The sequence below is a fragment of the Trichosurus vulpecula genome, chromosome 6 (genome assembly GCF_011100635.1).
Source record: "Trichosurus vulpecula isolate mTriVul1 chromosome 6, mTriVul1.pri, whole genome shotgun sequence".
NCBI lineage: Eukaryota > Metazoa > Chordata > Mammalia > Diprotodontia > Phalangeridae > Trichosurus > Trichosurus vulpecula.
Window position 1 is genome coordinate 218,075,395 of NC_050578.1, and position 14,035 is coordinate 218,089,429.

At 42.8% G+C, this 14,035-nt stretch overlaps 1 protein-coding gene across 1 annotated transcript; it reads left to right on the forward strand.

The window, feature by feature from the left end:
• Positions 1-396: 396 nt before the first annotated feature.
• On the forward strand, positions 397-13,829 carry LOC118853181 (NADH-cytochrome b5 reductase 2). The gene is made up of 9 exons (XM_036763174.1): positions 397-721; positions 1,831-1,977; positions 3,279-3,351; positions 6,291-6,397; positions 8,283-8,412; positions 8,932-9,015; positions 9,568-9,653; positions 11,558-11,657; positions 12,595-13,829. Exons 1-9 carry the CDS (start codon positions 701-703, stop codon positions 12,765-12,767), a joined length of 921 nt encoding a protein of 306 aa, XP_036619069.1. The 5' UTR covers positions 397-700; the 3' UTR covers positions 12,768-13,829.
• The last annotated feature ends 206 nt before the right edge of the window (positions 13,830-14,035 follow it).

Here is a 14,035-nt window from a genome sequence, read left to right on the forward strand (position 1 = left end):
GGGCCAGCCCCTGCCCCAGCCCGGGAGCCCCGTCGCAGCTTAGCAGGTGGCTGCCCGAGGTCCCGGCTCTCCAAGGGGAGGGGCGGCGGGGCAAGGCCTTCACCCCCACAGAGACCCCAAGCAGCCCGGACACAGCCCACGTGAGGCCCGGAGGCGGCCTCGGGGGCTAGAATTTAAACGCAGGCTCAGGGGAGGGGGGCGTGTCTGAGATCGAGGGGTATAGGGAGAGGAGGGATGTGGGTGTGCCTGAGAATGAAGGGCAGGTCTATTGGGGGAAAGTCCGTAAGCGAGGCAGGAGGCTGGAAGTCAGAAGCCGAATCAATGAGCGGGAAGGGAGTTATGGGATTGAGGAGGAGGGGGAGGGTGGCGTGGCCTGAGCGCTTGAGGGGCGGGGCCAGAAGGCTCTCCTCTACAGAGAAGGAGGAAAGGGGGCGGAGTCCGAGAGCTCAGAAGGGTGGGACGGGGTCACGCCATTAGGGAGCTGAGGCCGGGTGAGAGGGAATGGGGGGCGGGGGCGGGGCCTAGGGCTGAGGGGCGGGGCGGGAAGCCTGAGCCCCAGAGTGAGGTGGAGTCTGAGGGCCGAGGGGGCGGGGCCGGAGTCCACGGCGGCTCCAGAATTCTGTCCCGCGCTGGGTCTACCGCTCCATCTGCCCGTCTGTCCTCTGGTTGAGCCGTCGGGGTGTCCCGAGCCGCTGCCGTCATGGAGTACTCGTCCGGCCTGGTAAAACCTGCTGCTCCGCCGCGTGCCCGCCCACCGCACCCCCTCCCCGTGGGCCCCAGGCATCCATCCCCGTGCGAGTGGACGTCTGGGCTGCGGCCTGAGCCCTGTCTTCACTTCCCACGCCGGGGCCGTCCGGACGCAGGGCTCTGCCCTCGGGGGGCCGCGGGGTTGTAAGGGAGCCTTCGCCCGGGGAAGGACCACGGCGCCGGCACCCCACCCCCACGCTTCATCCTCTGCCCTCTGCCCTCCCGTTGCCTTAGCCTTTGGGCAAATCCATCCAGCTCCAGAGAGTCGTGCCTTTGCCCGGGCGGGGGTGGCGGGCCCCACCTGGGACAGGGAGTGCGGAAGAGCCCCGCAGGTGAGGGGTGCAGGACCCGAGGCAGAAAGCCCTGGGTTCAGATCCTCCTTCGGCCACTAGCTATGCCCGGGGCTTCGCTTAAAATCTTTGAGCTCCGGTTTCCTCACCCGTAACGCGAGAAGAGTAAGACTTGTAATACCCACCTTAGGGTTGGCTTGAGACTCGAGTCTGACAGTGCCTGTAAAGGGCTTTGCGGACTTTAAGGAGTCCAAAGGTTTGAAAACGTCACTTTTCCCACCGTCCCTGGCTTCTGTGCCAACATAGCCTCATTAATATTTTTGGAAGAGCTATTCAGTCAGTGTTAGTACCATTGTACTACAACAAGACCATTGTAGGCTGTACACAAGGATCGAAAACATTAACCCTTGGATGTTACGGTATGCTGGAAACTTTCAACTTATCACAAAATAAATGCCGGTAGAAAAAAATTTTTATTGGATTTTTTTCATTTAAAATGTGCATTTGCAGAAGAAGTGTTAAAGTGTCCTTCACTGTGCTTCGTTGAAAGCTTGTACCTTAAAAGATGCCTATCTCGACTGCTTCTAATCCTGAACTCCCTCACCAGTGTCACCAGAATTATAGTTTTATAAGAAACAAATATTTCTGTCGCATGTGTTTGGTGCCATTTGACATTTATCCGAAATGTTATGCTTAGTTTGTTTCCATTTAGGCATAGACAGGCTTCTTTTTTATCTTCGGTTTGGAGACTGCTTGGTGTGTTACCTGATCTGCCATTGTTGTGTTTACTTAGGATGCTTCACTTTTGATTGCGGTTTTGGTAGTTGGTGCCTCAGTATTACTGCTGTCTTTAAAGAACATGGGATCCCCAAAGAAGAAAGACCTCATCACGTTACTGGATCCAGATACAAAATACTCGCTGCCCCTGATTGATAAACAGGTAACCTTCTGTGTCCCTGAAGCTAGCCAAATGTTCCTTTTGCCAGGACATCTGGAAACAGAAGGCTGTTCATGAAAGTTCATGGCTGTTCATCTGGCTAGTTCATGGGAACTCTGGAAATAGAGAACATTTGTTGGCTGTTTCATAGAGGGGATTCTTTTTGTGTATGGATCGAACTCTATGGCCACTGAATTCCCTTCTAACTCTAAAATTCTGTGATTTTGTTGTTTGGAAAGAGGCTGCCCACTGATGATGGAGAATCTCGCTGTGAGTGAATATGCTTTCCATTGTTTTCATGGGAACATGGAACCTCTTTGAACCTCTCCCGTAATCATCCCAGGATAAAGGGCTCTCTGTATTTGGAGGAGACAACATGGCTTAAAGCTCAGAAAAGGGATTTGTATTTAGAGGATGGGGTTTCTTAACCCGGTGTCCTGAAATGTGGGGTTTTAAAAAATATTTTGATAACTATTTCAGTATAATTGATTTTCTTTGTAATCCTATGTATTTCATTTTATGCATAGGTTTCACCAGATTGCCAAAGGGCTTCATGATACATAAAAGGTTAAGAACCTGTGGTCTAGAAGATATCTAGTGCCCTTTGAATTTTTGCTGATTTACAGTAAGGAGGAGTTTTTGTCACCTATGAAAGATGGCCCAATTTCCCTCCCTTCTTTAAGTCTCAAGATTGTATCACAACTGGATCAGGGCTGGAGACTGAATTTTCATTTCTTAAGAAGGTTCTTACCTCACTCCTTTTGGCTTTAGGCTGTGTACTAATTTGTATTCTAGAGTTTGTTTACTTAATTTCTTGTTTCCTAATAATTCTAAGGCAGCACTATCTGCCAGGGGATTGAATTGCATGTGGGGTGAGGTAGCAAACATGATTTCTTTCCTTGGCTTCAACAATGATTTCTCTGCTTGGTCTCAACAATCTTTAGGATACAGTAGCCCTTAGAAATCCTTATAATCGCAATCTTAAATCACCTATATAAGTATGTTCATTGTAATGAATTCATTTAAAACACTGGGTCAAACGTTCTGAAGATGCAGGAACCTGATAGCCACATTTTCTTCTTTGGTTGACTAGAAAGGAAGTTGATCCTCTCACAAGTTTGTATAGCTCCCTGCCAGGTAACTTTCCCCACATATATAAAGGGAAGGAAATGGATACTTTGTGAGGCCAATGGAACTTTCCTTTAGTGCTTATTTATAGTCCAGTACCATATACTGTATTGGCATGTAGGGCACTATAAATCCTGAGAATGATGGAATGATTCTTGTATTTTCTGTTTCACTAGGAAATCAGCCACGATACCAAGAGGTTCCGGTTTGGACTTCCTACGTCGAATCACATTTTAGGGCTCCCCATAGGTAATAATGATGATAACGCTTGTAATGTCTTGCTCTATAATTCAACATTTATTAAGTCTACTCTGTGCAAAGCTCCATGCGCTCTCTGTAGCGCTTTATTTGTCAAAGCATAGGATTACAGCCAAAAGGCACCTTATAAATCAACCAGTTCAACTCTCTTGTTTTCTCAGAAGAAAGCTGAGATTCAGAGAGATTACTGCTTGCCCAGGATTACATGGGAAGCTGATAGCTGTCAGAACTCTGATCCTGGTCTTCCACCTTCAAGCCCAGTGCTTCCAAGTATTTGATTTAATGTGGTTCTCATAGCAGCCCTGCGATGGAAAGACTGCACAGAGAGCGTGTGTTAGCTCCATGTTAGCAGAGGTGACGGGGGAGTGTGGCAGCTCAGATAGTCATTTGGATTCAGTTTTTAGGGGGTTATGTGAGTGTTGTTGTTTTTCCTGCAAATTTCCTTTTGTATCCCCTCGTTTTACAGATGAGAGAACAGAGGTCCAGAGTTTGAGAAATGATTTATCCGGGGTCACACCAGTGAATCAGTGGCACAGTGAAACCTAGGTCTCCTGACTTCTCGTCCACCATAAAACACTATGCCTTGGCATAATCCATTTCTAATTTTTGTTCATAGGCTGATGTGAGAATGTTTTATCAGAAGCAGGGCAGTATAGTGCTAACAGTAGTAACTGATATTTATATAGCACTTCAAAGTCTCCAAAGTGCTTTACATACATTCTCCTATGAGCCTCATTTTCAACTCTCAAGTAGATTACAAGTATTATGATCCCCATTTTTCATACGATAAAACCGAGGCCCTGAAAGTTCAAGTGACTTGCCTGTGGTCACGCAGCCAGTGCGTATCAGAGGGGGGATTTGGACCTCCCTCCCCATAGTTCCAGGTTGCCTCGGTGCCTGGTGGCCTGGGGTCTAGTCCTAACTATCACTTCATGTGGTAGGAGGCAAGTCACTTCCTTTCTCTGGACTTGAGTTTCCTTACATGTAAAATGGGAACATAATGCTGCCCTCCTGGCCTCCCGGAGTCTTGAGGATCAAATAAGATGATGGACGTGAAAGTGCTTTGTAAATGGCAAAGCATCATCTAGACCAATGGGGTAATGTTTTTTTTTAAGCCTATCTGGTTGGGATAGAGGAAGCATGTGAGTGTGAGTGGGAGTAGGGAAAGGCTGGAAGGAGCCACCACAATCAAAACTTATGGCTTTAGTTATCCACAGCTTTTTGGGGGGAGAGCAAATAGTTGAGATCCATCCCTTAATTCAGTGTATAGAACTGAATGAGTTTTATTGACTGATTTAATCCAAAGACATTCCCCAGATTTTGTTCTACTCTGTGGTTTCACTTCCTCTTTATCTTCAACTCTTCTTAGAGCGACTACCTTCCAGGAACCAAAGGATGTCAAATATTCTGTCTTCTATTGGTGGTGGAACTAAGGGGCACTGAAATGTGCGGAAGCAAGGCCAGCAGCGAACCAGAAGGCGTAGTGGAAGCTTCTATAATCAGCTGAATAATTAAGAATTGGGTTAAGAAAAAAAAACCCTACATTTTGTATTTAACATACTAGAAAAGGCCAGCCAGGACTCCAAGCCCTTTCCAGAGTCCTCAGAGGCACAGATAAGATCTTGGTCATGCAAGCTGCTCGCACAGCCGGCAAATCTCAGTTCTGAGCTGTATCACTCTTGTTTTGTAATGTGGGCAGGGAAAGCCTTTACCTAGGTTGGATGATGGATTATACCCTGACACTGGCCAGATTCCTAATCATTGTCTCCCATCAGCTCCCACTGATTAGGAGGGCTCAAAGCCAAGGCCTCTGAGAGCTTTCTGTTCTGCAGCTGCAGAGCTATAAGCATGTCTGTATCAGGTTGGTTGATTGGGTCTGGGGAAAACTCAGCTTAGGTTATATGACTAGTTATTATAGTTTGATGCTAGTAACTATTCAAAGTACAGACTTAATGGGGAGGGGGAGTCAGGAAACGTGTTGTAAAATCTTAAATCAGGCTTTAGGAGTAGTTTGAGGCCGAAGGAGTGAATTCAGACACTGGGTCACATACTCTGTGACAGCCGCAAACAGAGCGTAGGGATGTCACCATCATGCATAATGAAGTTGCAAGTTCAGTGATGGCTCTGGATGGCATATTCTCCAGCATAAGCTGGTTCTATATTGGCCATGGCAACTAACTAAAATCGAATGTTTGAACAGTGCTTTGAGATTAAAATGACCTGACACAATAGGTGCTTCATAGATATTTGTTGTATTAAAATGGATTTTCATAGCTATGTCTTATTTGATTCTCAAAATAACCCTGAATAGAGGTGATTATCTCGGTCGCACAGATGAGGAAACTGCTGTTTGGAGAGTTGAACTGATTTGACTTGATATGATTTTCAAAGGGCGGATCTGGGGTTGGACTTTGAGATCTTCTGACTTCCAGGACATTCTTGTTAAAATATAACTGGGGTTGAGGCTGCTAGGTGGCACAGTGGATAGAGTACTGGCCCTGGAGTCAGGAGAACCTGAGCCTCAGACACTTGACATTTACTAGCTGTGTGACCCTGGGCAAGTCACTTAACCCTGATTGCCTCACCACCCCCCCCAAAAATATATACATATATATATAAATGTGTGTGTTTGTATGTATATACACACACACACACACATATACACATATATATGCACACACAGACGTGTGTGTGTATATATATGTATTATGTATATATACACACACACACAAATTGGGGAAAGATGACCTCTGAGATCCCTTCCAAAGCTGACATTCTTTGATTCTGTGAAATGCTTTTTACCTTCCCATCAATTCTGAAACAGATGTTTCTTTGGAATTTTTCCTGGATATTTGTGTTCATGTTCATTTTAAAAAAGAAAAAAGGAGAATTCTCCACAAAACTCACTTTTTATTTTTCTCCTTCTTTAGGTCAACATGTTTATCTCTCTGCCAAAGTCAATGGCAATCTAGTGATCCGGGCCTATACTCCTGTTTCTAGTGATGAAGTAAAAGGCTATGTGGACCTTATTATTAAGGTAAATGCAGGCAGCTCCATTTTAGCCTAGGTGTAAAAAGGCATGAGAAGTTTAAAATGTTTTATTTTGGAGAACCTGACAATGATACGCAACTGTAACATTATTCCCCTGATTCATACACACTGTGAGCGTCTACTGAAAGATACAGAAGCCCAGTCTGAGGACGTTTAATAACCGGTCTTTGCCTAAGCATGCTGTCATTCAGAATCTTCTAGAATTCATCAACACTGGCCCTGGAGTCAGAAGTTCAGATAAGTTCAAATAAGGCCTCAGAGTTATACTCCCTAGTTATATAGCCCTAGTTATATGACCCTGGGCAATTAATTCCAATTGCCTCCAAGAAAAAATTGCTTTTCTTTTACAATTTATAATAAATTCAAAGTGTAATTTCTAAAGCTTATTTGTACTCACCTTCTGTGCATTTTTGGAAAAATGCCTCAATGAAGACTTAAGAGCTCTGAATGAAACATAATTTTTGAAAGTGGGCAATATGGGAATTCGTTTTACTTGACTAAGCATATTAGTTACAATGATTTTTTTTTCAACTGAGGGTAGAGCGGGCAGAAAAAAATCAAGTTTTATTAATTGTAAAACAATTTAATTAAAAAAAAACTTCAGTGACCCTCTTTCTTTTTCTTTTCCTAATGTTCCACTTTTTCTTTCCCCTCCCACTCCCTACTGGGAGAAAAAAGAAAAACGAGAATCAAAACTCTTGTAACAAAGATCTATAGTCAAGCAAAACAGATTCTCCCATTGGCCATGCCCAAACATGTATCTCTTCTTCTGCATCTTTTAGTCCACTGTCTCCTGTCAGGAGGTCTGGAATTATGGTTGGGTATTGCCTTGATTAGAGTTCTCAAGGCTTACAAAGCCTTTTGAATTTACAGATTATTATCATATAGATTGTTTTTTGTAATTCTGCTTATTTCAGGCTCCATTAGCTCATACAAACCTTGCCAGGATATTCAGAAGCCACCTCTTTTGTCATTTCCTTAGGTCACAACAATATTGCATTTATGTACCCTAATTTGTTCCACCATTCCCCTGTTGATGTGCATCGCCCTAGGTTCCAATTCTTTGTTATAACAAAAAGCATTGTCATAAGTATTGTTGTATACATGGGCGCATTTCCTCTTTCTCTGATCCCTTTGGAGTATAGCCTTAGTAGTGATATCTGAATCAATAGATAGGCACATTTCAGTGATTTGGGGCACAATTCCATATTGCTTTACACATGGCTTAGACCAATTAGTGCTCTGCCGGCAGAGCTTTAGTGTGCTTGTTTCCCAGACAACAATGGGCATTTCTCATTTTTGTCCTCTTTGCCAGTCTCATGGGTGTGAAGTGGAATCACTGAGTTGTTCTAATTTGCTTTTCTCTAATGTTTAGTTATTTGGAGCATTTTCTCATACAGTTAACAGCTTTAATTTTTTCTTTTGAAAAGTTCCTGTCCATACCCTTTGACCATTTGTCTCTTGGAGGATGGATGTTGTTCCTATAAATTTGAGTCAGTTCCTTAAATATCTTAAATTTGAGACCTTTATCATATAAAAGTTGCTCCAGAATTTTTGCCCAGCTTTGTTTTCTTAGCATCCAATTTTAACCACCGGTTTTATTTATGCAAAAACTTTTAAATCTTATGTAATAAAACTTGCTCCACTTTATCTTCTTAGGTCCTCTGTGTTCTTTATTTGGTCATGCACTTCTGCCCTATCCATCGTTGAGTAATACAGGTCTTATCTAACAGTGAAATAACCAAAGGTTGGCTTATAAGACTACACTAATAGACTGAATTATCTGGTTAGGCCTTCTATGAGTAAATATCATGGTAGAGTTATTATAGTTGTTTGGAGACCATGAGAACCAGCAAGGCCTTGTTTTCCAGGTTTACTACAAAAACGTGCATCCTAAATTTCCCGAGGGGGGAAAGATGTCTCAGTACCTGGATAACATGAAGATAGGGGATACCATCGATTTCCGAGGGCCAAACGGGCTCCTGATTTATAATGGACAAGGTACTCCTGCTCATGCCCAAAGAAAGATTCTTTTGTTTTCCAAGATGTTTTGGGTGGGAAAAAGATGGAGCATGTTCTAAGATATTTTCATCATTTAAAAAAAATACTTTTCAGAAGGTGAAATAACATAAGTTTGGATTGCAATGCCCAAGATTGTCACTTCAGGCAAAATATTCTATTTATTTTATTCATTCAACAAAACTATAAAGCATGCCTGCTGCATGCATGACCAATTCTGTGCTTGATGTTTTAATTACTGGGAGGTTTTGTATTTTCCTGCTTTACATGGTTGTGATGTGTATGTTGTTAGAGAAGGCCTTTCCTATTTCCTGCTCCTGTGCTGTCATGCTCTCTAACGTGGGCAAATGGGAGAGGCTGTGAGTTTTCTCCTTTCCCGTTTAATTGGGAATAATCCATCTCTTTACTAATTTACTCTTCTAGGGCAGTGGGAAAAGGAAGTATTTTCTCTGAGATACTCTGAGGAAAGTTCAGGAAGTTGTTACTTAACATTTTTTGCAGGTAAGCTGGCAATCAAACCGGATAAGAAGAGTCAACCTAAGATGAAGTTTGCCAAGAATTTGGGAATGATTGCTGGTGGCACAGGTAAGACTTTACCAGGGGTGGCATAGTGCTGTGGAGAGCATTTTTAACTCAGTGTTTGAGATCTAGAAGGACAAGCATCAATCTGACTGCAGATTTCCTTGACTCACATGGATATCCAGGTTTTAGGTTTGTTCCCTAAATCACTGAACTTTACGAAGACTTGGAGTTCAGGGTTTGAATTTAAGTGATGAGCCTGTAGTGCTCTTCCATTTCAGCAACGCAGCCTCTCCTGAAGGTGTGGCAGCTGCTATTACAAATTTATTCAGAGGGGCAGACCCATGGAACACTGCACTACTCCCTATTCTAGAATTGTACCTGAGAAAAGGAGAAAGAGCTGGATTGTTCTTTGCATCCAAACAAAACTGCAATGATCAGATTCTTCACACCTCTAACTTTAGAAGGAAGGGTGTGAACGAAGCTTATTAGATGATGTACAGAGTAGTCAGGGGGCCCAACTTTCGTCAGGTTTGGGTAGATGAATAGCACCCATCCAGATACTGATTCCACTGAATCCGGAAAATGAAAGAAAATGTTTTCTCCGATATTTTCTAGGAATAACACCAATGCTGCAGCTGATTCGGCACATTACCAAGGACCCTGAAGATGGTACCAAGTGTTCCCTTATCTTTGCTAATCAGGTTAGGTAACAGTTCATTGAACTCTGTTCACTCTCCCTGCCCTTGGAAATCATGAACATTAAACTTTAAGTAGTACAGGGTTTATCTTTCTTTAACAGACTGTGTGCTTTGGAATTTCTGTTTGAAAGTATTTTAGTTCAGCGGCTGTTATGTTCAGTCATTCAACAAACATCGAAGAGGAGCTACTTTGTGGGAAATGGGGTCAGATGGGACAAAGGCACCTTTGGCTTTTTGTGCAAAATGTACAAAATGCAGCTGTCTACAACTGGGGCCTCCACTTCTTCTCCGCTCCTTTAATTCTAAGTCCTCTGTACACTGACTTCTAACCTAATCATTTGATGATAATTTTTTCCAAAATCAGCAACGATCTTATGGCCAGATCTAGTGGCTTTTTCTCCATCCTCATCCTTCTTGACCTCTCTGCTACTTTTGACACTGTTAACTACCTGCTTTTGGATTCTGTCTCCTGTCTAGGTTTTTGTGCCACTCTCTCCTGCTTGTCCTAGCAATTTGATTGCTCCTTCTCATTCTCTTTTACTACTTCATTTTGGACACACTCATTAACCACAGATATCCCCTCGGGTCTCTGCCGTGGGTCCTCCCTTTTCTCTCTAGCCTACCTCCTTTAGTGATTGCATTAGCTCTCATAGATGATGTTATTTATGCATGTGATTCTCAGATCAGTCCATCTAGCCCTAACCTCTCTCTTCAGCTCCAGTTGTACATTACCTACTGCCTCTTGTACATCTTGAACTAGATGTCTTGTAGGCATCTCAAACTCAACATCTCCCAAATGGAACTCATTGTTGCAAATCTTCGCCTATTCTCTACTAAGGTAGGCACCACCACTGCTTCTAGTCACCTAAGCTCATAACCTCAATGTCATTTGACCCTGTCCTCACCCACATATCAAATCTTGTCATCTTTACCATCACGTTGTCTCTTAATCTCTCACATATACACACACACACACACACACACACATGCATATATATGTGTATATATATATATATATATATATATATATATATATATGCACATACATATATATATATATATATATGTATACATACACACACACACACACATCTCCTTCTGTGCACTCACACACCTACCACCCTGGCTTAGGTTCAGATCACCTCAAGCTTAAACTTGGCAGCTGAATGAACGATGTGACTGAAGGTGGGGAGACCAAAGCCATCTTCCCAAGTGGCAAATGTGACCCTGCTACCCCATGGTTCAGTAAACTCCAGTGGTTCCATCCAGGATCAACTCTAAAATCCTGTTTGGCTTCTCAAACCCTTAACAGCTTGGCCCTTTCCTAATCTTCTTCTGCTTTACTGTGTCTTTGCCTTTCTCTGTATCCCCAGCATCTACTATGGCCTGGCACACTGTTGTTGCTCAGTGAATGCTTGTTGATTCATTGAATACTAAAGAACTTAAGAACATGTCCATGTGTGGCTTTTTCTCCCCTCCCCCTACCACACTGTACCTTTTCCCAGGTCCTGGGGGATGTGACAGTATCTCTGAGCCCATCTAGCTTTATCTCCTCTTCTCAAATTGTGTTCCAGCCTCTGTGGTTTACTCAGTTTCTCTCCTCCCAGTTTGGCTGCTCTTTCCCCACGTTGGCTTTTGCCACATTACCTTCCATTCTTCATTTTTTCAAATCCCCCAAGGCTTTCACAATACTTGCTAAAACTTTATCTGATTTTTCTCATTTGAAATATGGATCTTTCTACGTAGGTAATGACAATGTGCCTGTTTCTATGCTGGGCTGACTGTAGTCAGTATTTGTTTTTGACATACTGTTGGTGTTGGACTTTTCCATTGCTGCCTGAACAGTAAAGAAGAGATACCAGGAAATATACTTGAGACACTTCTTCAATGTGTATCTTTCCTTCTAGACTGAGGAAGATATCCTACTGAGAGCAGAGCTAGAAGAAGTGGTGAAGAATCATCCGAACCAGTTTAGTCTGTGGTACACTCTGGACAGGCCTCCTAATGGTAATCCTTGTGTGCTTCCCTCAGCTAGAAGTAGGGAGAGTAGCACTGCTCCCAGATGTTGAGTCAGAGGACCTGGGTTCCAGTCCTGGCTCTGGTGTTGATTCATTTATCACTAAGGTCCCTTCCACCCCTAAAAGCTGTGATCCTTTGACTTCTGTCTGTTCTCACTATAGTCACTGTTTTTACTGTCTCAGGCCTCATAGGTTTAAGTCTTCCCAGGTCAGAACTGGCTTCTGACCTGCTTTAAAGAGCTGTGGCTCAGTATCACAGGGAGTAACACTTCAGGTCACTTAGCAGGATGTAACAGGTTCAGTCCTTAATTCATTGCCTCCTATCTGTGTTTGGTATCATAAAGTTACCTTGGCAGGGTGAAATGGGAGTACTTCATATAGGGTAAAGTAGGAAAAGCAGTTCAAAAGACTGGAAAGGCTAGTTCACCAACACTTTTGTGATCAGTGCCAATCTGCTGCAGCTCAGGGCAGGAATGAGATCCAAAAGGTAAACAACCCTCACTGGCCTAAGGTTCCTTCCTGAGCATTTTCCCAGGCTTACTGATAGACAGATGCCTTCTAGCCATTTGGGGTGTTTTTGTTTGTCCTTCGTTCTTGAAGAGGACCATGATATCAGGGAGGTGATGCCATGACATGCAAGTGAATTGGATCTAAGTGAGGGAGCCAAGCAGTATAGGCACAGCCCATGTGCTCACCAGGTAGCTTCACATTAAAGATAGATCTGGCTTCAGAAGCTATAGTGAAATCTCCATGGAGGAATAGTCAGTAATGCATTATTGACAGGGGATTATTGGTGAAACTAAGAAGTCTCAAACTGTTGGCTGGATACTTCCTCTAGGAAGGGTTTGAACCACTGATAGGACCCCAGGTTTTTAAGATAATTTCTAATTAAAACTTAACCACTGTTTCCTCTGATGCCATTTCAGATTGGAAGTATAGCTCTGGATTCATTAATGCAGACATGATCAAGGATCATCTTCCACCACCAGGAGATGATACCATCATTTTGATGTGCGGTCCTCCTCCAATGATCCAGTTTGCCTGTCAGCCCAACCTGGAAAAACTGGGCTATGCTCAAGACAAGACATTTGCCTACTAACAAATTCCTATTAGCAAGTCTATCTTGGTACTTTTGTGTTGAACTTCAGAATGTCTTGTTCACAGCCTGTTCAAAAAATAGTATGGTTTTTAAAATGTTAAGTAGTTTTCTAAATGATCTTTCAGAATGAGTTGCAAAATTTAAAAATACATACAAAACTTCTTCCTGCCTTGTTATCTTATCTGAGATTTCTACGTGCTCTTTAAGTGTCTTGGTCAGGGACCAGAGCCTGAGAAGCTGTGCCCAAGGGATTCAGTAGTACACTGTTCATGTTAGATCCAGACAAGTGATTGTAATGGATCTGCAGAACAGCATTTGGCTTAATACTTTAGTGAAATAAAATTTGTGTAAAATAAAATTTAAAGTCTTGTGTGTATTGTAGATGCACACATACCTCCAACCCACAATTCAAGAGATAGTTCATTATCAAGAGCTTTGGATAGCTACAAAGCTATTATTAGGCTTTATATTAGTATTGTCTGTGTTCTAGCATAGTCTTTAAGGAGAACCATCAGCAGGTAGGGAATTCTTAGACAGGGCTTTCGTATAAAATATGTCAAAAATTAATTTCTAGAAGAATAAAATGGACTTTCATTATAGAAATGTTAAAATCCAAGTTCTCTAAAGGAATATTGGAGCGGGGAAGGGCAAGGCAGGCAGGAAGGAAAGCAAACAGGAGTGAGCACATGACAATAACAAAGGATGGGGCATCTCTCTCCCTAAAGCTACTGACCCCAGTTTTGCAGGAGCCCATTGCGATTAGCAGCAACTGAAAGGGTTGCCGTCTTGTTTAGGCGAAGTATCCCAATTTGTTTAGCCATTCCCATCAATGGGCATCTGCTTTGTTTCCAATTCTTTGCTACCACAAAACGTGCTGCCATAAATACTTTGGTGTATATGGGGACTTTATACTTATCGATGACCTCCTTGGACAAAAGGATATCAACGTTTTAGTCACTTATGTGCATGATTCCGAAATGTTTGTACTGAGATACGTGTTTTTGTTAGTGTTAAATCTGTACACCATTGGAGAAAAAATTCCATTATAAACACTTGAAGAAACGGGTAATTCTCAAAGTGATTTTCTCAAAACAAGCTTGCCCATGTCAGACTTCAACTCATTAAACTCAGATGATTCCCTATTACTTCTAGGATCAAACACAAACTCCTACATTTGGCATCTAAAGCCCTTCACAGCCTGGTTCCAACTTGTTTCTTTGTCTTGATAATACTTTACTCTCCTTCACAGTCTGTGGTCCAAGCAAAGT